This window comes from Lepidochelys olivacea (assembly GCF_965140295.1).
Source record: "Lepidochelys olivacea isolate rLepOli2 genome assembly, chromosome: 4".
Lineage (NCBI taxonomy): Eukaryota > Metazoa > Chordata > Testudines > Cheloniidae > Lepidochelys > Lepidochelys olivacea.
Genome location: NC_140414.1, coordinates 58,251,541 through 58,277,116, shown reverse-complemented (window position 1 = coordinate 58,277,116; position 25,576 = coordinate 58,251,541). Strand labels below are relative to the sequence as shown.

Genomic DNA, 25,576 nt, shown 5'->3' with positions numbered 1-25,576 from the left:
AGATGGGACTCTTTTGAGAAGACTAGAGAAATCACTATCATGTGCTAGAGTCTGGCACATCCCAGTCACATACTTGACAGCAATAAAACAAAATATATAATGTATACGTATTAAGATAACCTCCTCTCTGTAAGCAAGGAAAACATCAGTTTCACTGTTCTTTTTTTCAGCTAGAAGATGATATTGTAGCAAAACCTCAGTACGTTCAGAAAATAAAAAACTTTGCTCTTAAACAGCCATCTGATGAGTGGATGATTCTTGAATTCTCTCAGCTTGGATTTATTGGTAAGTGTTGCAGCTTCTGCAGGATCATTAGCATACAGCTCAAACTCAGAGGTGCACTACTAATGTAAATTTTACATGGAATTGTGTTTCAAACCCTGGAAGGGCTAATCCCAAAACATCCCTGATTCTCTAGGAAATGCTACAACCATGTAAGACTCCCAGTCTATGTTCAGAGTCTCTCACTGTCCATGCTGTATGGCACTGAGCCTGTAGGCATTATCCTTATAGTGCAAGATCCTATTAACCCAAGATCCAGTCACATTGTATTCATTCCCACAGGGAAAAGAGGTCCTGCCATGTTCCCAGCTCCTTTTTAACTGTCTACACACTTAACTGGACCCAGGAGTCAGCCCCTCCCTCCAAGACTGACAATTTGCACAATAACTGTAGGTGTGGCAGGCTTCCAAAGATGCTTATTGGGATGGATAGAGCCTTTATTTGCAATTGTGTAATTTACTCTGTTGAGAGATGGGAAACGTGGGTAGGAAGTGGTCCCAGGGGTGGTGGGGGTGCAGCTGCATAGCACCCCAAGGTGCAGAACATAGCTGCCCATCATCGAGCCCTGAATCAGAGCTTGGTGGAGAGGGTGGGCCTAGATACCTAACCCATTCCCAAAAACCAGGAGATCAACAAAAGGCTTTATCTTGACAGAGAGTCCATCTGGGGAAGACCCTGACTGTTCAAGGGCCCAAATCCCCAAAGTCCCCATATTAAGACAAAAGCCTTTGGGGAAGCTGAAGGACATAACTATAATAAAAAGATGTGACCACCTGGTGCACTCCTGCCTGACCCCTTTGCAGCACTGGTGGTGAGCGTTCCCCTTTTACACATGTATACTTCAACATGCAAAGGTTTCTATATGTCAGTTGATGATCACATAGCAATTCCTAAAAATTCAAGATTAAAAATAAAATGCAGCCCCTTTGCAAATCTATGTTAAATTTTTCATAAAATTTTTAGAAGCTGTGTATCCTTGTTATGGCACAACCAGAATGATGCTCTAGAAGTAATTTTAAGTGGGTTAGATTGCCAAAATGTCAATGAGCCGTATTCTGCCTTTCGCTCCAATTGATTTCAAGTCAGTGGACTTTGACTCATTGTCAGTGGGACCTATGCATACTCATCCAAAGGTAAAACTTGGCCCATTGGTTGTTAGTGCCCCTTGAGTTTGTGCATTAAATCAGCTAAGTCATCATAAATTAGGAGTTGTTTGTTTTGCTTTAATAACTGTTAGTATAACTGAACTATCTGACAACATGGTGAGTAATCACAAAATATACATATTATGAGCAAACAACATTCTCAAGTTTAACAGTCTAGAAATACGAACAATGGGTAATTCAAAACGGATTTTGTTTCAACAAACATATTGAACTGCATCCTGCTCCTGAATGTTGTGCAGAGGAAGCAAACTTGTAGACAAATCTATGGTTGGGCCATATAGGAGGGAAATGTCTATGCAGGATGCTTCCCTGTTCCATTTAGCAGCCTTCAGCTATTCTGCAAAGCAGGGAAATGAGACATTGGCTGGGGCTGGGAGTGAAGGTGTTGTGGGTTAAACTGAGATGAGTCTCCACACACACAGTTGGACCAGTTTAACTAAATCCATTTAAGATTACACCTTTAGCTAAACTGGTTCAACTTTGGCTATGACTATCTGATAGCAACATACACTGTACACTCCCCTAGCATGGATATAGATAGCAGCACAGATGGTGAGGCACTGCTTAGGTGAAGAGAGTTAAGACATGCCTGAACCTCAGGGTATGTACTCTACACTGTTTAATACATTCCCAAGCAGGTTCCTTCCATTGCCAGAGCCTTTCCCTGACCAGGAGAGGCTCCAGCAGCAACCTGCAGTAGGTAATGGTTCCAGCATTGGGGAGCTGCTGGAGTCTTTCCCTGCTGCCCCAGAGCCTTTTACTGTGGCATGCAGCTACACACAGCAGTGTGGATGCAGCCTGCTTTTCCCTGTGGATTGTAGCTACACATACACCACATGCCGCTGCTGTTATACCAATAAATTAAAAACCAGCAGGATTTTATTAAAGGGAAAAAGGCAAAATACCACATTTATTGTGAATACAGAAAGAATCATAGTAAGCAATTAGTTATAGTTATAACATTCCATTCAATCTCATATTTATTCACACATTCATTCTCTCTCACACACACACACCCACACACAGGTTCTGCAAGGTTGTTATCATAGTTACCAGCCTTAGAGTTGCTCATGCCAAGCCACTGGCCAGGTGGCCTGGACATGAGGAGGGAGCAGGGCCTTGTCAGATGCTCATCTGATGCTCCTGGAAGTTGGTTTGCAGAATCAGACCCCAAAGTTCTCACTTTTTAGAGTCTATTTTTATAGGAATTTCTTCCTATGCCAGTCTATGGGAATTGCTTCATCATGCTGTTGCTGAATCAATCAGCAGATAGCACATTCCTGACGGCTCCAAGATGTTATCTTGTTCTTTGGTTCTCCCATTCTTGAGGCTGTTGGGTGGATTCCAGTCTGCCCTCCAAGGGTCCTCTGGTTATTTCCACTTGACGCCTTCTTCAGCCGATGGACACTGGATTCTTAGGCTGGCACCTCCCTGATCATTCAGTTATTACCCACACCAAGCATCCATCCACATACATCCTCTATCTCTATTTTAATCACAATTGTTAATAGAACAAAAGGGTGGGGAGTCTCTGGGTGCTGTTTCTGTTGTTAGAGTATTGCTTTGAGTCTCTCTCTCTCTCTGAATTGCTTTGAGAACAGACTCTGTCTTAGAATGTACTAACACAATTAGCAGCTTGCAAGTTTCACACATAGAGGGAGAGACAGTACCAAAAACCAAGAGACCTCTTAATTAGTAATACCCTGGAATTTGAACTATGGGGAATCAAACTCATTTGTGATTTTAATACAGAACTTCTTTAATATGATCCAACACTGCCAGCAAAGATAAGGCTGGAACATGTAGATCAGGCCTAATCCTGCAAGCGTTGTATTCCCATCTAGCATCGACTCCAAAAGTTAACACAATTTTAAAGGTGTTTAACTGCATCTACAGTACGTGCTAACAGATGTTTCATATGGGATTAGTAAACAGGAGATTAATTGTTTTGTTTTGTTTTTGTTTAAATCATGCTCTTTCCTTGTTTAGACACAATTTATGTGTGAAAGCCTGACCCCACTGATGTGAGGTTCCCCCACCATGGGAGGTTCCAACAAACATATTGAGGAAAATCGTGGAAGCTCCTTCACTGGAGGCTGGATAGGTTTCAAAAGGAGGCTGGATAGCCATCTGTCTTGGATGGTTTAATCACAACAAATTCTGCATCTTGGCAGGGGGATTAAACTACATGACCCTTGTGGTCCTATGGTTCTGTGATTCTAATGGTAAAACTTCTGTTAAGTTCAGTAAGGTCTGGGTTCTACCCTATGTGTTTGGATGCAGGAAGAAAACATGGGCTGTAGTGATATGCAACAGGACTAAATATGACTGAAATGTGTGATTTCTTTTATTTTGTTTTCAGGAAAGTTGTTTAGGACTAAAGATTTACCACTCATAGTAGAATTCTTTTTAATGTTCTACAAAGATAAGCCCATAGACTGGCTTCTAGACCACTTTCTCTGGGTTAAAGTATGCAATCCAGAAAAGGATCCAGTAAGTATTTCCATATTTTATGACTACAAAATAAATTATATTATAAATCACAGTTAATACATGATTCAGTTTCAAAAACAGAAAAGTAAAAATCCCTAAAACACATTTATGCAGTTTGGAATTTGTAAACAGTTGTTGGGGATTGTACTGTAATGTGATTCAAAGTATAATTTAACTGAACTACTAGCTTGGACATCTTGTGTTAATAGTTTGTTTGATTTCATTCCGTAATGAAGTAAGCATACACAACTATATTTGGATGGGCTATTACCAGCAGGAGAGTGAGTTTGGGGGGGCGGGGGGGGCGGAGGGTGAGAAAACCTGGATTTGTGCTGGAAATGGCCTAACTTGATGATCACTTTAGATAAGCTATTACCAGCAGGACAGTGGGGTGGGAGGATGTATTGTTTCATGGTCTCTGTGTGTATATAATGTCTTCTGCAGTTTCCACGGTATGCATCCGATGAAGTGAGCTGTAGCTCACGAAAGCTCATGCTCAAATAAATTGGTTAGTCTCTAAGGTGCCACAAGTACTCCTTTTCTTTTTGCGAATACAGACTAACACGGCTGTTACTCTGAAACCTGACAACTATATTGTTAACCAGTAAAAGCAATGCTTGCTACTTAATATATGGTATGGCGACATGGGAATTAAAATGGCAAGAACAAAGATTAAAAGTAAACATCAAACTATTAAAATGTTCCTTCTAAGAAACCTAATGAGGAAAAATAAGAATTTAGGTTCTAGTACTATAGATGGCTTGTGTGGGCAGACTTTGCATTTACATGAAGCTCCACTGATTTTAATGGGGCTTCTTATGGGTTCAGGAGTTTGCCTGTGTAGTCAATTGCAGAATTAGCGCCTTATGTAGCATATTGTATTGAGACTTAGCATTTGATTTCATAGTATTTTCAGACTGCTAGGATACTTAAGATAAAATTTATGCATTACTAATCAACACCTTAGTTTATTAAAACCACCAGTTTTAAAATCTAATTTGTTTGAAACTCTTCATGCTATTTACCTTTTATATTTCCCTCTGTTTAGAAGTAGAAGACTGGTTTGTTTCTAGTCTGTTTCACTGTCTGGTTTTATGAGTTAGGAAAAGGCTGTAGTATATGTTTGCAAATAATGCAGGAAAGTGTTTGGAGCAAAACCAACCTAATGTACTTGTTTTAACTGAAACTGAAATAAACAGTTCCAGGTAATATTGGAGAAGGTGCCATTTCTAGAGTTCCAAATGTTTCCAATAGCATTTTAACTGTGTGATTCTTTAAAATAGTTCTATTTTTACACTCCTTTTCACTTGTTTAGATGGTGCTTGAGTGTTCTCTAACTCCCACACTTACACAGCCTGTGGTGCCTTTTGTCACCAGTCATGGTCTTCTTAGATCCTGGGCTAGGTTAAGCTCTCCTGAAGAGGACTGCTGACTACGCTACAGGGGGGCAACAAGAGGTTTCCCTCCACCCTAGTTTTTAGAGCGCACATGGTTTTACTTGAGAATAGGATAATGACAGTTCTCACTCTTTGTGGTTTTTTTAAGTGTTTTGCATGTGTATTATTTTTTGTTGGTATGGGTGGAAAATGACTCCACGTGAGAAAGATATGGGATGTGTAAATGGGTGAGTGAAGAGAGTTGAGCAAGTGGGCTGAAAAAGACTCATTATGATGACACGCTGTAGGGAAGATGAGCTTTGGGGATGGCAGAAGGTGGCTTGTTTTAAGCTCCATCAGTATAAAGAGGACTTAAAACTGCCTTAAGGAGGCAGCTGAGGATTCCCCCAGCATGGCGTTTCACACTCCCCACTTAAGCATAGGAGGAACCAGGATTTTACTCCAGTCATCCTGGGCTGGCAACCCTGGAGCTCTAATTTATCCAAGGCCTGAAGTGGCCCCAATCTGCGTCTGATGCACCAACAAGGGGTGATGGAAAGATGTTATAATGTCACCTCTTCCCCCTCCATATTCCTCAGATGTGCTGAGCTCAGCTCCTAAGGACTGAGCCCTTAGTTTTCATTTAAAAAAAAAAAGTTGGTAGCCCGTAAGTCTGTGAATCATACATAAACCAGGAAGATAAAATAGCATGTGTCTCTGCTTCTGTGTTTGCTTCAAGTTGGCAAAAGTAGAGTGATGACCACAAGTTTCTAGTGAGTTTCACATCTGCTAATCAAAATTCTGTGCCTTGCAGGGACACTGTCAAGTCAAGTCAATTGCATGCTGCTGTTACAAGTGGAATGAGCAGCAGCAGAGGCAGCTATTTACAAGTATGCCACAAACAAGAGCAGGAGGAGGGCTACAGTAGGACAGACTGCCTTTTCCCCCAGCAGCAGCTCATAAGCTGATATGAAAGATGGAGCCTTCAACCAGGGTTAAGGGAAGGACCATGAAAGTAACTCCATGAAAGTAACTTTCCCTTTCCAAGCAACTGGAATTCTTACTAGTGTGTTGCCCCAGCCTATCCACCTCTGGTTGGTATGTTTAGTCATCTGGCAATAGGTTAAGTACATGTTTCTATCCCTAGCAGTGTGTTTGGGAGCCATTGTAGAAGCAACCATATATTTTCACTAAATGTTGGTGAATGGGTTCAGCCATCAGGTCCATGGGCACTTCAGGAACTTATTCAAATCTACCTTTAAAAGTGAATGGAAAGGTTCATATAATTTTATGGAAGTTCAGGTCCTTTGAGGATGAGTCGGTAGCTCTCCAAATTCCCACCCACAAGTAGAATTATCTAAAGGGGTGGGTGGGTGGGTGTGTGTATACTTCTGAATCTTCTAGACAGATGGAGCAGGGAATGGAGTGTCATGGTGTGAATTTTCCTCTTACCATTATAACTCAGGTTATTATGGGAAGGAGAGAGCTGGCTACAGCAACATAAAATTTGTTGATAAAGTAGGTGCCAAAAGCATCATAGCAACAGAAAGGATGCACGTTGCACTGAGGTAGGGTGCCCAGACAGCAAATGTGAAAAATCGGGACAGGGGGTGAGGAGTAATAGGAGCCTATATAAGAAAAAGATCCAAAAATTGGGACTGTCCCTATAAAATCGGGACATCTGGTCACCCTACACTGAGGAGATGACACAAAGCCTGGCTCATCACAGATGACATACCCTCAGTGTAAGGATAGCAATAAGTACACTCACTGGAGTGGAGGGAGACTAATGGGAGCTAACATTTAAAAACAAGAACAACAACAAAAAACAGCCCAAAACCTCAAATCACTCTGCAGTCCTCCAGAAAAACATCGCAGGTAAATTGCAAAAAGAAAAGGAGTACTTGTGGCACCTTAGCGACTAACCAATTTATTTGAGCATAAGCTTTCGTGAGCTACAGCTCACTTCATCGGATGCATACTGTGGAAAGTGTAGAAGATCTTTTTATATACACACAAAGCATGAAAAATACCTCCCCCCACCCCACTCTCCTGCTGGTAATAGCTTATCTAAAGTGACCACTCTCCTTACAATGTGTATGATAATCAAGGTGGGCCATTTCCAGCACAAATCCAGGGTTTAGCAAGAACTTCTGGGGGGGGGGGGGGAAGTTAGGAAAAAACAAGGGGAAATAGGTTACCTTGCATAATGACTTAGCCACTCCCAGTCTCTATTCAAGCCTAGGTTAATTGTATCCAATTTGCAAATGAATTCCAATTCAACAGTTTCTCGCTGGAGTCTGGATTTGAAGTTTTTTTGTTGTAATGTCGCAACTTTCATGTCTGTAATCGCGTGACCAGAGAGATTGAAGTGTTCTCCGACTGGTTTATGAATGTTATAATTCTTGACATCTGATTTGTGTCCATTTATTCTTTTACGTAGAGACTGTCCAGTTTGACCAATGTACATGGCAGAGGGGCATTGCTGGCACATGATGGCATATATCACATTGGTGGATGTGCAGGTGAACGAGCCTCTGATAGTGTAGCTGATATTTGCTTCAGGTTGGGGGGCTGTCTGTAGGCAAGGACTGGCCTGTCTCCCAAGATTTGTGAGAGAGACAGGCCAGTCCTTGCCTACAGACAGCCCCCCAACCTGAAGCAAATACTCACCAACAACCACATACCACACAACAGAACCACTAACCCAGGAACCTATCCTTGCAACAAAGCCCGTTGCCAACTGCGCCCACATATATATTCAGGGGACACCATCACAGGGCCTAGTAACATCAGCTACACTATCAGAGGCTCGTTCACCTGCACATCCACCAATGTGATATATGCCATCATGTGCCAGCAATGCCCCTCTGCCATGTACATTGGTCAAACTGGACAGTCTCTACGTAAAAGAATAAATGGACACAAATCAGATGTCAAGAATTATAACATTCATAAACCAGTCGGAGAACACTTCAATCTCTCTGGTCACGCGATTACAGACATGAAAGTTGCGACATTACAACAAAAAAACTTCAAATCCAGACTCCAGCGAGAAACTGTTGAATTGGAATTCATTTGCAAATTGGATACAATTAACTTAGGCTTCAATAGAGACTGGGAGTGGCTAAGTCATTATGCAAGGTAACCTATTTCCCCTTGTTTTTTCCCACCTCCCACCCCTCAGACGTTCTTGTTAAACCCTGGATTTGTGCTGGAAATGGCCCACCTTGATTATCATACACATTGTAAGGAGAGTGGTCACTTTAGATAAGCTATTACCAGCAGGAGAGTGGGGTGGGGGGAGGTATTTTTTCATGCTTTGTGTGTATAAAAAGATCTACACTTTCCACAGTATGCATCCGACAAAGTGAGCTGTAGCTCACAAAAGCTTATGCTCAAATAAATTGGTTAGTCTCTGAGGTGCCACAAGTACTCCTTTTCTTTTTGCGAATACAGACTAACATGGCTGTTACTCTGAAACCTATCAGGTAAATTGGTTATCTAATCAAATTGATATTTAAATGTCACTGAGGCATATATAAATTAAGGTTACATACACAGTGTGATTGGAACAAATGTGTTGGTTGTCTCCCATTTTCTCCCCTGGATCCTGAGGATTGCAAGGATCTTAATTGAACTTCAGTACAAGTTAGAGTAGACTCACCATTCCTATAATGCACTGGTCCTCAACCGGGAGTCTATCGCCCCCTGGAGGTCTGTGAGCCATTTGGGGCTGGGGGTGCAAGGCCCCATGGCTGAAGCCTCAAGCCCCAGTGCCCCCCACGGGGCTGATGTCAGGAGCTGAAGCCTGGAGTCCCGGTGTCCCCCATGGGGCTAAAACACACAGCTTCTAGCTACCTCCCTGCCTCCATCCTGAACTACCCTCTGCTTGCATATAGCTCCTAGCTATCCCCTGCCTGCATTCTGAGTGTTTTCAAACTTTTTAAGATGAGCCCTCCTCTTTGAGTTATAATTTTTGGTTGCACCCCTGTCCCCACAACCCAGACAGGCTGGGTGGCCTGCTGAGGTGTGGCCCGTGGTGGAGGTGGCATTCCCTCCCTGGTCCCTAGCATGTGGAGCTGGCCTGAGTCCAGCCAGGCCCTGTCCCCTGCCCCAAATAGAAGTCAAATTATGCCTGTGCCCAAAGGCCCCACCCCACCTGGTGGTCAGAGCCCCAAGTCCTCCCCCCCCCCCACCCTCTGGCCCTGGATTTTAATAGCATGTTGTGGGGCGGGAGGAGGGCTCTGAAAGAAAAAGGTTGAGAACCCCTGCTATAGTGTATCATGCTCTACCTTTGCACACAACACACCCTAGGCTGGGACCCTAGGCCTACTGAGGATTCCTCTATGATTGCAATACCCTCCTAAGTTGCTTTAAGGTGGTTAAGTCCCTTTTGCATTGCTGCAGTGGCACAAAAAGGGACTTACTGGGGACCAAGGTGTAGTATTTTGTAGTCACTGTGACTATGGTAAAATATGGTATAGCTACACATTGATTCCACCAGCAGGGACAATAACGTGTCACAATTGTATCTTTTTGTTTCAAAAGTGTAGCACCCTTTTCTAAAGAAACAGCTGCCAGTGCACTGATTTGCATTCACTCCCCTTTCCTAGCATTGTTTTACTGAACATCTGTTTTAGCCACAAATATAAAAACACTTTTTTCTATTTATATGCTCTCAGCTATCTTTGTGTATCTAATTAGTACTTCGGTAAGAGCCATAAATCCCATCTGAGATTTTGCATTTGAGCTAGTTAGATGCAGCTTTTCCATCCCTTTTCACTTTAACTAGTTCTGATAGAACTTACATAACACCTTTTAATCTATAGCGCTCAAAACACTTTACAAGGTTGGTTAAATATTATCATGCCCATTTTAAAGATGTGGAAGCTGGGGTACAGGGAGGTTAAGTGACTTACCAGGGTTGCACAGTGATTCAGTGATGAGCTGAGAGTAGAACCCAGGGCTTCTGCCTGTAGTCTTGTGCTTTATTCTATTTAGGTCATGAGGCTTCCTTATATTTATCATTATGGCCTACTTTATTTAGTGTATCAAACTGCACTGCTGTTTACATCCAGAGCACAAATCAGTTTTAGGGGAATATTCTCATATCTGAGAAAACACACGGATGGAACAAGACATTGCAGAAATTCTTACTGAACGGCAGTTACTTGCATTTCCCAGTTTGTCACTTAATTGTCCGAAGTTATACCTAAATTAGAACACTAAGATTTAAACCCAGTGCTTGAGAGCTCCACGTCATTTTCAGGATGATCCAGCATAATGTTGTAACAATTGCCTGTATCAAACACAACAGAAAGAGCCAGGAGTGGAAAAATGACCAGGATCTACAACAAGATGGTCAATGCAGATTATGGTCAGAGCTGTTTGGTAAAAGTGATATGATGAGCTCAAAAAGCAAACTGAATTTTTTCAGACAGAACCTGCAATAAAATACAACTAAACTTGTGCTAGGATTACATTCCTCCACACTTTAGATAGAAATATAGATAGGAAAGTGGTCTTTAGTTGATTTCTCCTATTGTTATTTCTTTGACCAAAAAAACCCCAAACAAAATCTAATAACATTCAAACGTTCAGAGAGAATAGAGGCTTAAGTGAAGAGTTCCAATTCTGCCTTATGTGAATGGTTCTTAAGGAGTCTCACTGAAGTCATTGGGATACTCACCAAAGGATTACTTTTGTGAATATGGATTGCAGGACAAAGCCTATAGCTATGTAATGAAATTGAATTACTGATGGTAGGACGGATCCCTTTGTTGTTGAGGGGGAAAAAATTCATACACATGACCCTTTTTATTTCCTTTCCAGAAACATTGTGAACAGCAAAAGGCCTATTTACGTATCCGTTCTAAGCCATCTCTTTTTCAGCACGTGGGAATTCATTCATCTTTGGTTGGAAAAATACAGAATTTAAAAGTAAGACTCTTAAAAATTTTTCCACTATATTTCTAAATTATTTGTGTGAATTCTGACTTGTTTGCTTTTTGAACCGAAAAACATTGTGTATTTGGTGATAAATGTCATGTACCAGAAGTGCAGATTAATGGAGGAGAGAGATGAGAGGACCATATTAATTTGTAATCTGAACTGAGTGGGGGAAATACACTCACAGGACATATTAGGATATCTTCCCTGAGTCTGGGCCTCCAATTAATTAGTAGTAGTACCATCATAGTGCCCAGGATCCCTCTGGATGGATCAGGGCCCATTGTACTAGGCAATGGACAGACACACCAAAAAGACAGTTTCTGCCCCAAAGTGCTCACAATCTAAATATAAAACAAGAGACAACAGAAGGATACAGACAAATGGGGAAGTATAAGGAAACAATGAGACAACATTGGTCAACAGGATAAGCCGTGGTCTGAGGACACCAGCATGCTAACTGTTGTAAATTTTTTGTAGGCATCATGGCAAAGGAAAGTTTTGAGGAGGGATGTGAAGGAGGATAATGAGGTAGCTTTGCAGATGTTTGAGGCCCACCTCCTAACTGTGAGGGGTGGCATGGTAGAAAGCACAAAAGTCTTTGTTTGAAACTTTAACAAGTAGGCAATGGAGCTTGGCCTCAGGAGCTGAGCAGAGGCTGGAGTCAACGTCTCAATAGTTAATGGAAGATGATAGGTAGGGACTGACCATGAAAGGCATTGAAAGTGAAGACATATATGTTAGATAGAGCAGGAGGACCCAGAGGCAGATTGAATAGACGGGCTTCTTTATTGCTGTACTTGTTCCCCTCGACCCAATTGTCAAGTAAACACTGAATTAATTACAACACACTCTTTTTATCTAAGTTAGTATGTAAATACCTGCATTTACTACAACACCCCCAAAACCCTTAGAGTAATATGTATGCCTACACAATTAATATTAATAGCTATATACTGAATATAATTTCCCCGCCCCTGTTTACTGTTTACAGCATTAAGCATATTCTACTGACATTTTTACTTTGAAGACACATTTCTTTGCAATAAATGCAGCCACAAATTCCCTTAATCAGCAGTTTTCAGGGAAGGGCGGAAGGGGCCATGACCCCAAGCTTGAAGGGAGCGGGAGATAACACTGCTTTACACAGAAAGTATCCTTTAGATCCCCACATTCCTTATGCAGCTGCAATGCTTATCAATCCTTAACAAGCAGAAGGGAAGGGAAAAGGGTAGCAACTTTATCAAGCAAAGAGACAGTGTGTGCCCGCGCCTACTCCTATTACCATGCTAGCAGTTACCCAGGTCTTTACTTAACCCTTACATATCCCACCAATGTAGTTTGTCTCCCCTTTTATCACGTAAAATATAGTGGAGGGATTCAAAGATAAGGGTGATGTGGTCAACGTGGCAGGCTAGGAAAATGATCATTATAGTAGCATTTTGAATGGATATGAGTGCGGCATCTGCCAAGGGAAGAATGTTACAGTAATCAAGATGTGAGATGAGAGCCTAGTGAGAATTTTCACTCTGTGGATGGATAAGAAGAAAAGTATCTTAAAGATCTTATACTGAAAGAATCTGCAAGATTTAGATGTAGCCTGTATCTGATGACCTAGACAAAAGTCCAAGTCAAAGATAACTCCCAGCTTACCGGACTGGGTGGCGGATTGGTGGTGTTGTCCACAATGATCGAGAAAGGAGGTAGAGTGGTCGGCTTGGCAGGAGATGGGGAGGGGAGAGAAAAGAGTTTCTGTTTTAGCCATGTTGAACTTGAGCTGATGTCTAGACACCCATGAGGAGATGTCAGTGAGACAAGCTGAGATTTTAGTTTGGACAGGAGGAGATGGGTCTGGAGTAGAGAGGTAGATCTGAGAGTCATCAGCGTAGAGATGGCAGTTGAATTTGTGTTCGCAGATGAGATTACGTAGTGATAAGGTGTAAAGGGAGAAGATAAGGGTACCAAGGACCCCCTCTGGAGCCCCAACAGAAAGTTGGAGGAGGGAACGAAGCAGGTCTTCCGAAGGACACAAGGAGTGATTAGAGAGGTAGGAGAAGAAGGAGAGGACAGAGTCACAAAAGCAAAGGGAAGACAATATTTCAAGAGGAGCATGGTCAGTTGTGTTGAAGGCAGCTGAAAGGTCAAGGATAGTGAGGATGGAGTACTGGTCCTGCGCTTTGGCTAGGAAGAGGTCATAAGAGACTTTAGTGAGACCTGTTTCAGAGGAGTGCAAGGGGTGGAAGCTGAAATGGAGAGGGTCTAGGGTGGAATTTGGGAAGAGGAACTCCTGACAGCAATTGTATACAATGCATTTAATGATCTTAGAGATGAAAGGGAGATGAGGTGGTATTTGGAGAGACACATGAGGTCAAGAGTGGGTTTTTCAATTACAGTGTCCTACTACAAACAATCAGAGGCTCCTCTACTTAAACTGGGGAAAAAACACCTTCTCAGGGAGGCCTCCTTTATTACGTCTAGGTCATCTCAAATCCACAGTAGTCATATGCAAATACTGTCTCAAGAGACTCTGGAATGGCTACATAAACAATGTAAATAATACAAACTAGCATAGGGCTTGATTTCTAGTCTACCCACAAAGATTCTCCTGAGATTCCTGAGGAAATGGAGAGATTCCTTCTGGTAGCCTTTCCTCCTTTAGATACTGGGCTTTCCTTATACGCTCCCCCCTATTAGTAAAGCATCACAGGTCTGTATTGCCTGTGGCATACCTCCTCCAATAAAGCAGTTGTTCTCACCATATAAGAGCACTTAAGTACAAGACTTCAAGACTTCAGTCAGTGCTGTATGATTACATAAAAATCACCATATTGGATCAGACCAATGGTTTGTGTAGTCCACTTGTCTCTGACCGTGGCCTATACCAGATGTTACAGAAGAAGGCATAATGGGAAATTATGGAACAGCCTGCCCATTGGAAAAGCTTCTACATCATTTAGGAAATGATCGATAAAGTTTATAGTTACACAACATATTGTTGAGTTTTAGTGGTTTCACTGAAGGAGCTCCCATAAATATGGGATGCAATATTTAAAACCTAAATGTATCATTTTATATGAAAATAGTTCAGATAATAACTCTTCATTTTCTATAACAGCCCTCTGTGATCCAAGATATTTGAACACTGAATTGTGAGTCTTTATATGTGATATTGTTTCTCTTTGTGTCTACCAGGATAAAGATTTTGGCAAAAACATGCTACATAAAGCACATGTTAACCCCCCTGCAAAAGTGACTACCAGCCTAAGAATATTCCAGCATTATACTTTGGAAAAGGCTTATGAAGGAATGGACTGTTTTTGGGCTTTTTCTCCAGTGGCTGGAGATTATATCTTATTCACTTTTTTACAGCCATTGAAAGCAGAAGGGTAAGTACTAAATGATATGGTAGGATACTTATACCCAGTTTTGAATCCTGTCAAGATTACCAATTCTCTATTGCTCGAGTATTCACAAACTGCCAACTTAAATAAGTCTGCTATGCCCCTTTCCTCTTTTTTAACACTTTCCCTGAAATACACTTCTTCCTTAAAAGCTTATGAATTCTAGACTTCTCACAGGAATGAAAATTAAATAGTTAACAAAGAAACAAAAATAAGTGTAAACCCTATAGTGAAAACAGTGAAAAACAACTGATTGCGTGGTGACACTATTATGCTTATAAGAAGCACATGGGATTTTTTTCAGGGGAAAAGGCAATACGCCGTGTTTATTGGCGATACAACAATTAGCATATCCATTTAATCACACACACACACACACTCTCTCTCTCCCTCCCTCCCTCCTGCCAGTCGATGTTATAGTTACCAGTCCAGAGTCTGGATCAATCTATTGGCCAGCTAGGTTGATGCCAGGTAGAGAGGAGCTGGGTTTTGTCAGTCACGACACGATGCTCCGGGGAAGTCTTGTCAGGACGAATCCAAAGTTTCATGGCAAAGAACCCCGTTTACATAGTGATCTTCCTTCATTGGGACCAATGAGTTTTGCACTGTCATGCTGTAATCAATTGCTGTTTGATGAATGCTTGTTTTTTTAGATTGTTCTTATTTTTTATTAGCCTTTTAGGGAGTTACCCCATGCTGGTTTTGATCAGTTATTTTGTCCCCATTGATGGGTGCCTGCCACATCTTTTAGAGTCGTCAATTTGCCCTCCTATGACATCTCAATAGGGGCATGTTGCAATCTCCTGGTGCCTTTATATCCGTCCTCGATTCCTCCCTAGAACATCTGGTCCGGTGATGGCCTTCACACTTGTCTTTTAACACACACATTCCTCATTCACACACAAAAGAGGATTGATTTATGCAAAGCATTTGAACAGGAACATCAAACTGCAATGCAGGAGAAAACAATCATTGCATTCTTTTACTTATTTCAAAATGCTAAACCTACAACAAAGTGGTGACCCTAAAGGTCTGTTACTGCCTTGAAATCAGCTTCAGACACAAGATTCTTGCTAATGCATCTTTACCAATGGCCCATTAGGCCATTCCTTTCTGCTTTCAGAAAGGGTGGCTGGCAGGATATGGTCAAATCATACATCAATATATTTAATGCATGCTACATGATTATTCTTTATCTTTTATTCTAAATTATACAAAATACAAATATAAAATCCTACTACTACAACACATCTTGGCAGTTCTAAAGTTTTTGTGTTAATTTTTGTTGCTTTGTTGCTTTCCTTCTATGATTTAGTTTATACTTCTTTGTGAGGAAGGCTAGAGTTCATATGCCTTAAGGAAGAAATGTTTTAGGGAAGGACTTAGAGGAGGGAGGTGAGAGCCTGGGCAAGGACCTTGTGTCTGCTTCTGAATTTTCAGTGGTGTAAATCATTGAATTAAATGTAGCTGCAACAACATAACATTATTGTGAGATCAGAATCAAGCTTCTTGTATTTTGTCTGGCTTGTAAACATTTCTAATATATTTTATGCTATATACTCCTATTTTAAAATAATATATGGTTATGAATTTCCAATATATACCACATATTTAAATTTCTTAAAATACAAATTTTATAACTTTTAAGACAGAGTTTTAGTGGTGAAATGCAGTTTGGTCTAAGAGCATAGTTTCTCCCACCACTGGGGTGCATTGGCGGGGCTTTCCTGTGTTGCCATGTTAGGAATGCTTGCAGTGGTGTGAATATGAACTAAAATTGGACAAGGACTTCTTTTAACTTATACCATCCTACTAGTCACCTTTGGCAGCTTGCGCCATTTTTTAATTGGTCTGGGGTGGTGTTGGTTGGAGAACAGAGCAGTGGGCAAGGGATTTTTCAAACTCTGCGGTAGGGCCAGGACAGGTGCTCCTGTTCTGCGTGTCTCCCATGTGCAGGTGGGAAGTTCTTCCTCTGCAGATATTAGGAAATGAACTTCCAAAGATTCAGGAGATCCTAGAGACATGCCCTAAGAGTGGGTCCCCACATAAATTAGATCCTTGTTGAAATGCTTAATTAGCAGAGCTGCAGTCCTGCCCTTTCAATGATGAAACAGGAATTGTCATAGCAGATCAGACCAGCAGTCCCTCTAATCCAATATGCTGTTCCTGAGTGTGGCCACTTCCAGATACATCTTTAGAGGAAAGTGCAAGAAAACCCATAGCAAACAACTATGGAATAACCTATTTACAGAGAGAAATTTTTCCTAGCCCCTTAAATTAGTAGTTGGCTTATGTCCTAAAACAAGAGGATTTATACACCTAAACTTTTTAATTTGTCTAATGTAATTGTGGATGTTCTCATTATCCATAGACATGTTAAATTTTTCTAATCCTAGTAAGTTCTTGGTCTTGATATCTTTTGACAGTGAGCTCCATTGGTTGACTGTGTGTTACGTGAAAAATTATTCTATCATGCTTAACTAAATTGAAAGACAACATATTTAAATATTCTCTTGTTCGTGTATTATCAGAAGGGGTAAATGGAAGTTCCTAATTTTCGTTCTATATATTATTAATTATTTTGCATATGTCCATCCTGTCGTCTGACAAATAAATGTTTTCTCTCTTGACTTCCCAGAAAGACACAGTCTGCAAAAATACATTGTGAAATGCATTCTCCATCACAAATAATGTACATGAAATCATTTATACCACTAAATTTGTAAAATGTATTTTACAACACATTAATGTAATGAAAAAATACTGTTGCCCCTTTGGTGTCTTGTGGGTCAGTTCCTTACTGGATGAGAAATCGGTAACATGGGTGACAGATCTGGATATTTTCTTAGTGCAGCTTTGGTATTTTGCACTATATATACCATACTTGAAGGCAGCCTGAATACTGTTTGCCCATCTCATCTTTCAGGGATCTTCACCAAAACACCAATGCCCGACTCCTAGGGAGTACCTCTGCCTCAAGAATAGACTCAGGTTAGAGAGAATATGGCAGGGAGGAAACTGCTTTGCAGCATCACAAAACACTACAACAATCCAAACATTTATTCAAAGATTTTACACTGCTTACACACTCAGAAAAAGAATTTACAAGATCATGTGTAATATCCCCAGCAGGTGACCCCATCATAACAATATTATATATTGCAGCATAAATAGAAACTGCTGTGACTCACAATGTTCATAATTCAATAGCTTACATGTTAATAAACTTAAATAGTCCATATCTTCCATTTTCCCAATGTGGGGTCTAAAAAGGAAGAAGGTGGCTTCTACACAACATTGCCCCACTACTCTAGTGCTGCTAAATGTTGAGATTTTTATTGTGAACCTTATATTTGGAGTTTTTCTTAGTGCGTCAGCTCCTGGATTCATGTGAAAGTGAGAATCTCAGGTTTCATTTAAAAAAAAAAACGTATATGAGCCTGAATGGTTGCAAAGAAAGGATTATAAGCATGAAATCTAAAGAGGCTCCAAGGCCTGAAGGCAAATGAAAAGAATCCAAAAAATATTTTTTAAAATCTCATGAGTATTTTTGGGGCCTAACTCATGATTTTTGAATGCTTGAAGTTGGCAATACTGTCACTCATTGGCCAATATTGGAGCTTCTTAGAAACACTTGAATTTATCAGTAGACCTCCATGAATAATTGAGGGCTGCCATTGGCACATAGGTCCCACAATAAGAGGTGCTAGTTGGACACCCTGTCATCAAGGAAGTTTCACAAGAATTAGGAGACAGCCCACTTTCTGTACCTAAGAATGCTGGATTCACAAGGAGGTCCACATTCTTGTAGCAAGACTTGGGTATGATCCTTATGCAGCTGCCTGCATGGGTGCTGCAGGCCTCAGGTAGGCTTTGGAATGATATGGGATCACTGGGGTCTGTGTGTAAGGACTGGTGAAGCTTGGAATGGGTTAGGTTGATTGGGATTTGAGCACTGAAAGGGAGAAAGGTTAGTGACAATTCAGCATGGTTGTTGCTTTCCCCTATCACTGTTTCCAGAACAGGTTGTCTTTTGGGGAGATATTGTTTGAAATGTAAAGGTTTTAGTACAGTTTGGCCAACTGGCTGCAAATGCTAACATCTGTCTCTGGCTTCACTGATGTGCTATTTGCAATAGAGAACATGTATCTAAAGTTTTACTTCAGAAATGATTCTTGAGAACTATTCACCTAGAATTTTCTACAATACAAAAATATACAGAAATCATCTAGTTCTCATTGGCAGGTACCTCTTTAGAAGTGGAAACATGGAACACCCTGGTGATAAACTGTTTAACACTACTGTAGAAGTTTGGCCTGCTGCTGTAAGTGTCTCATTTCCCAATGCAATACACAATACTACTCATTTTATGAATGAAGTTTGGAAAAAATATATTTTATAAAACCTGGTTGGGACTTTTACTCTTTTGTTTTGTTACAGGAAACAGAATTATTAAACGATGCAGTAGGCAATGGAGGCAAAGTTAACGACCAAACAACCAAAGATGGATATTTAAAGATAGGTAAACTACTTATTATCATTTCAAAGACTAAAACAATTTGCTTGTGTGTACATACTATTAAAAAAAACCTATACACTTGAAAGCTCTTTTAGTTCTATAAGAAACTCAGTATCTCAAAGTAATCAAAGAATACATTTTGAACTTCTGCAGGTTGCAGTATGTGGTTTGGTTACTTAGAATTCAATATGGCAGAGTAATGAAAACAGACTTTAGTAAAGGGGATAGTGAAGGTTTTAAGATAAAGAAAAAGCCCAATCATTTCAAGCTCTTCAGTAGGATAACTGACTGTGACTTGAGTTTTGCAGCTTGAGCTAATTGATTTTGACATCATTAACTGGTGGTTCAGCCAGCAACAAAAGTGAATGTTTCATCAGAATATGCTATTTTTAAAGAGATCTTCTACATCTTAACATGATACAAATCTATTAAACAGTATTTTCTATTAGTAATATGCTGATGTACTGTCAACATCACAAACTCATAGAACACCAAAAGAATGATTTCAATAATGTTCAGAGGCTGCCAAACTTCACACAAAACAGCCATGAGAGGGAGGATGATCCTTGTAATCTTTATCCCAATGGTAAGGGTACTGGGATGTGTGAGATTCCCTGATTCAAGTCCCTCCTCAGCCTGATGAGAAGAAAGGATGTGAACAGGGATCTGCCACCTCCCAGGTGAGTACCCTAACCACCGGGCTAAAAATGAGAAGGGAGGTCTTCCTCCTCTGGACTCTGTGTGTGGAATTAAGTGGGCTTTGAGCACACATATGGATTGGGCCCTGCAGGCAAGATAGGTGTCCACCCACCTACCTTCCCCTGGTCTGAGGATCTCTCTGGGGCTTAGCAGGAGATTGGTGTGCAGGCACTTAGAGGCAACAGTGCTCATGCCCAGAGGCAGAAACATAGTCACCTAGGGAACAATTACTGCAAAAATTTAGGTTCAGGGTGAGTTTAGGCACCTACAGGATTAGGCAGAAGCTAAGTGCAGGTTTTGAGGCTAACAGTGGCCCCTAAAAATGGGACTTGGTGTCTAAATCTCAGGCTTAGGTGCCTAACTTTTGTGAATCTGGGCTTTAGGTAACATTTATTATTGACATTAAAACTGTCTGCGCTAAGTCCACTAGAAAAATACATTTCATTATAGCTCATATTAGTGCTGACTGGTTTTGTTTATACATAGGTACATTTGATAATGGAATAGCAGAAGGCATCATCAGTCCATCAGTAGGAAAAATACAGGCTATTCGTTTATCTATCCATTCTGATTCTCCTGTGTGGGCATTACTGAGTGAGGTAAGCATATGGGAAGCATATTAATAGGTCTATTGTTAAAAGCAGTTTCAGCTCCCGTTCCTGCCCGAGTCCACCTGCCAATATTTATGGCTTTACAATCCCCTTTTCCTAATTTTTGAAAAAAAAATTGTGAAAGCCCTATGCAGACAGGGGAAAATAACAATACAGGGAAAAAATGAAACTGCACAAGAAGTACTGAAGTGGACAAAGGGACCGATTCTCCAACCTTGCCTATGTTGAGTATCACTTACCCAAGTAATCATCTTTACTTCAATGAAAAGAAGCCTATCTGTAAATACTAGTTGGAATAAGTAAGGCTAGTAACATTTGAACCATGATGGACACAATTTTCTCCATGACTAGTTTGTTTACTTTTATTCTTTTCTAGCTTCTCTTCCAGTAGTAGCAATCTCAGGTGTTATTTGTAGCAAGAGTAGGCAAACATCTTCAGACAATAGTGTAATTTTAAAACTGCTTGTGTCTGACTGTTTATAGACTCAATAGCCACATCTCATTGGGTGGGGGGTGGAAATCTCAAAGGATTTCACTGAAAAAATGTGGAGGAAATCCATCACTGTATCCGAAAGGGGAAAATAAATAAATTTTATTCTAACATTTGATATGATTTTTGTAAATTTATTATATATTTTATTCCCTCCTCCTCCTCTTTTTTTCCAGATATTGATCAAGACTTCCTGAAAATACAAAACTGCAGAAAATCACATTTTTGATGTGTCTTTTCTTAAGGCTTGCTTTGAAAACCAGGCCACCTAGTGGTAGCAACAAATGGTCTGCTGGGAAAAAAAATAAACCCTTGTGTACTATTACTACTACCACTTAATACTGTGTATTAAAAAGTGGGCAGAGGGACCTCAAATTTTCTTTGAAGGGCTTGAATATTTAAAAAACAAATATATAAAATGTTCCTGGTAGACCTTTTAGAAACATAAATGCTTTATTAATTTGAATACATAGACATATCACAGGGAGTGAGCACTACACTACTGTAAAATTAAAACAAAATAGTCATTGTCAAAGACAAGATGTTATAAGACCTCCCACAGGGAACATAACATTAAAGTCCTTATTCCAAATTCAGTCCCACCAGAAATAGGGACATTCGGGAGAAAAAAAAACAACACTTTTAAAATTCCTTTGAAATATATTGACAGAGCATTTTGGAGGAGAAGTGGAACAGAGTGGGAAACCAATCAATATTTTGCTATAATACAATATAATATAATATAGGATAATCCATCCTGACTAGGGACAGTTTATCAATATGGAGAGCACACTGAAGTTTTATGATGATTTGAGGGTGCTTTCTGTTAACTAGGTTTCAGAGTAACAGCCGTGTTAGTCTGTCTTCGCAAAAAGAAAAGGAGTACTTGGGGCACCTTAGAGACTAACCAATTTATTTGAGCATGAGCTTTCGTGAGCTACAGCTCACTTCATCGGATGCATACTGTGGAAACTGCAGAAGACATTATATATACACAGAGACCATGAAACAATACCTCCTCCCACCCCACTCTCCTGCTGGTAATAGCTTATCTAAAGTGATCATCAAGTTGGGCCATTTCCAGCACAAATCCAGGTTTTCTCACCCTCCCCCCCCAAACTCACTCTCCTGCTGGTAATCCAAAGTGACCACTCTCTTCACAATATGTATGATAATCAAGGTGGGCCATTTCCTGCACAAATCCAGGTTCTCTCACCCCCTCACCCCCCTCCAAAAACCACACACACAAACTCACTCTCCTGCTGGTAATAGCTTATCCAAAGCGACCACTCTCCCTACAATGTGCATGGTAATCAAGTTGGGCCATTTCCAGCACAAATCCAGGTTTTCTCACCCTCCCCCCCCAAACTCACTCTCCTGCTGGTAATCCAAAGTGACCACTCTCTTCACAATATGTATGATAATCAAGGTGGGCCATTTCCTGCACAAATCCAGGTTCTCTCACCCCCTCACCCCCCTCCAAAAACCACACACACAAACTCACTCTCCTGCTGGTAATAGCTTATCCAAAGCGACCACTCTTCCTACAACGTGCATGGTAATCAAGGTGGGCCATTTCCAGCACAAATCCAGGCTCTCACCCCCCCCCCCCAGGGGAACACACACACACAAACTCACTCTCCTGCTGGCAATAGCTCATCCAAACTGACCACTCTCCAAGTTTAAATCCAAGTTTAACCAGAATATTTCAGCCTTGAAGCCCTTTTAGGATGGGGTATGTTTAGTACCTATTAAATAGAAAGCCCCTTTAAGTTATCATTTAAATAATAATAATCTTAAACAGTTTTTCTTCAGTGAAATATATACTACACTGTAAAATTGTACACTGAATTAATTGTAAATAATAAATTATTTCCTGAATTGTATGTGCTGGTACTTAAATCCTAGTCACAAAGAGGCACAACTTAGTATAAATTTTAAATTAAAAATATAAACAGGAGAAGCTCCATTTAAAATGAATATAATAAGGAATCCATAATACACAGTCAGGTCTGGTGTTAGTGTCAGACTTCATACACATACCTCTTTAGCACGAAGTGTGCATACTGTGTGTCTCTCACACAGTCATTGCACATACTACCAAAAAATAACTACTTTACACCAGTTTTGCAGCAGTGTAACTCCACTGACATCACTGTGGGCCCACATGTTTCTAAACAAAAATAATAATACATTTAGAGCAAGATAATTTCATTTAAAATCCACTTTCTTTACATTGTTTGAAACAGATCAGCAGTTCATGGTCTTTTTAAAAAAAATCTTGTTTTAATAGTAGAGTATTGTTGATAATGTATGCTATTAAGTAAATAACATTCTGAGATTTACATTTGTGTCATTTAACCCTAAGCAGGGAGCAGTACAGAACTGTATACCTAAGGGGGAAGGATTGTTCCCAGCTTGCAAGGAGTATGTGCTCTTGCTATGCTATTCCTTAGGACATTGCTGCTTGATCACCTGGCGCACCCAGGCAGTAATATAAGATGGGGTGGGTCCATACGTCTGCCTCTTCCTCATCCCTTTTTAGGAAATTTCCAGTGAGGTTCCAATCTTGCAAATATGGACACACATGAGAAATTTTAGTTGCATATATAATCAGGGATTTACATGCATGTTTGCAAGACTGGGCCCTCACTGTGGAGCCTTGTGATCTGCAGAGTCTGCAGACTACACCTGCTCCCCATTCTATGGTGCAACAAACCACTCTGCTTAGTGGGAAGATGCAGAGGAAACTGTGAGGGGAACTCATCTGTGTCTAATAAGTGAAGTATGATTAAAAGAAGTGAGATTAATATAGGTTAAAAAAATCTTCTGTTTAGGCAATGAAGATGTAGGTATATACTGTACAAAATACAGTATGGTACAGCATACTACCATTCTCATTAAAAACATTTAATGAGCCAAATGTTGCAGCCTTCAGAAGGCCTCAAAGGTAATGGAACTAGGATAGTTCACTCAGTGTTACAGAAGTTCAAGCTGCACAGAATTCACACCCTTCTTCACCTGAAACACTGTAGCATCTCCAAGGAAAACACACACTTCCATATGGGGTACCTGCATTCCAGAAAGACACAAGCATGTGATTGAGGCCCAAACTTTTCATTTTTCTGTTCACTGACCTTTAGAAACCCCAGTCAATGTGAAAATGTTTAAACCAAGCTTATTTTCTGACAGGTTTCAGAGTAGCAGCCGTGTTAGTTTGTCTTTGCAAAAAGAAAAGGAGTACTTGTGGCACCTTAAAGACTAACCAATTTATTTGAGCATAAGCTTTCGTGAGCTACAGCTCACTTCATCGGATGCATAATTAAAGTGGAAAATGCAGTGAGGATGTTTTTATACACACAGACCATGAAAAAATGGGTGTTTAGTTCTAAAGTGCACTGCAGTTTTTGGGACAGTATTCTCTGTTAAAATGACACTGGGTCCCAGGATCGTTATGTACATCTTCAGGTTTTCTGTCAGAATCCTGCAATGCTAAACCTGAGTTTTTAATTGACTGCAGTTTCTATCGTGTGAATCACATTGTTATATTGCGGTCTGCTCCTCCTCCCATTGAAATAAAGGGAAGAACTGATAAAGTGGGAGAAGCATGGCCTCCCAGAACCTTTTGTCAATTAAGTGCCTGATCCAACAAGGTGCTGAGTGCCTCCTGCAAGGTGCTAAACACTCTGTTGCCACGTTAAATGCCCCCCTGAACTTGGTGCGGGGAGTGGCATGGTCTAAGAAAATATTTAGGTAAGCTGTAAACTACTGAAAATAGACCTAGAATGATAGTGCCTTGTACTTTAAGCTAGTATAACTCTTTTGCTACTTAAAAGAACCCTCTTTTTTTTCCCTTCAAATAAACTGCCCTTAAACTTTGAAGTAAAATGTCAGAAAGTTCACAATGCTTTGATCAACCTGAATTCTTCAGGGTTAACTAGCTGCACTGCTGTAGAAATTTTTCCTTCCATGCAGTCAACCTTCTATCTAGTCTAATCTGCTTACTTATGTTCTTATATGTTCCCCCATCATTGTGATATCTGGGAGCCTTAACCATTCACTTTGAGGAGTATAGGCACATTATAAATATTAAAGTAGTGTAAGTATTGCTTATAAATAGGTTTCAGAGTAGCAGCCGTGTTAGTCTGTATTCGCAAAAAGAAAAGGAGGACTTGTGGCACCTTAGAGACTAACCAATTTATTAGAGCATAAGCTTTCGTGAGCTACAGCTCACTTCCTCAGATGCATATCGTGGAAACTGCAGCAGGCTTTATATATACACAGAGAATATGAAACAATACCTATTCCCACCCCACTGTCCTGCTGGTAATAGCTTATCTAAAGTGATTTCCAGCACAAATCCAGGTTTTCTCACCCTCCACCCCCCCACACAAATTCACTCTCCTGCTGGTGATAGCCCATCCAAAGTGACAACTCTTTACACAATGTGCATGACAATCAAGCTGGGCTATTTCCTGCATAAATCCAGGTTCTCACATCCCCCCCACCCCCATACACACACAAACTCACTCTCCTGCTGGTAATAGCTCATCCAAACTGACCACTCTTCAAGTTAAAATCCAAGTT

The 25,576-nt window shown here is 40.5% G+C and overlaps 1 protein-coding gene and 1 long non-coding RNA gene across 3 annotated transcripts in view; one reads left to right on the top strand and one right to left on the bottom strand.

Moving 5' to 3' along the window:
* The window catches only part of MGAT4D (MGAT4 family member D), a 113,597-nt gene extending 92,283 nt beyond the window's left edge, over nt 1–21,314 (top strand). The window contains exons 8-15 of one of the 2 annotated variants that reach the window (XM_084626015.1): nt 171–285; nt 3,811–3,941; nt 11,153–11,260; nt 14,462–14,655; nt 18,916–18,994; nt 19,111–19,192; nt 20,375–20,487; nt 21,166–21,314. In XM_084626015.1, the coding sequence (XP_084482141.1) occupies nt 171–285; nt 3,811–3,941; nt 11,153–11,260; nt 14,462–14,655; nt 18,916–18,994; nt 19,111–19,192; nt 20,375–20,487; nt 21,166–21,186 (843 nt within the window). In that variant the 3' untranslated portion in view covers nt 21,187–21,314. The remainder of the gene's footprint in view (nt 1–170; nt 286–3,810; nt 3,942–11,152; nt 11,261–14,461; nt 14,656–18,915; nt 18,995–19,110; nt 19,193–20,374; nt 20,488–21,165) is intronic. The other variant, XM_084626016.1, reaches the window with a different exon arrangement.
* The window catches only part of LOC311519486, a 54,343-nt gene that overhangs the window by 19,952 nt on the left and 8,815 nt on the right, over nt 1–25,576 (bottom strand). The window lies entirely within an intron of this gene.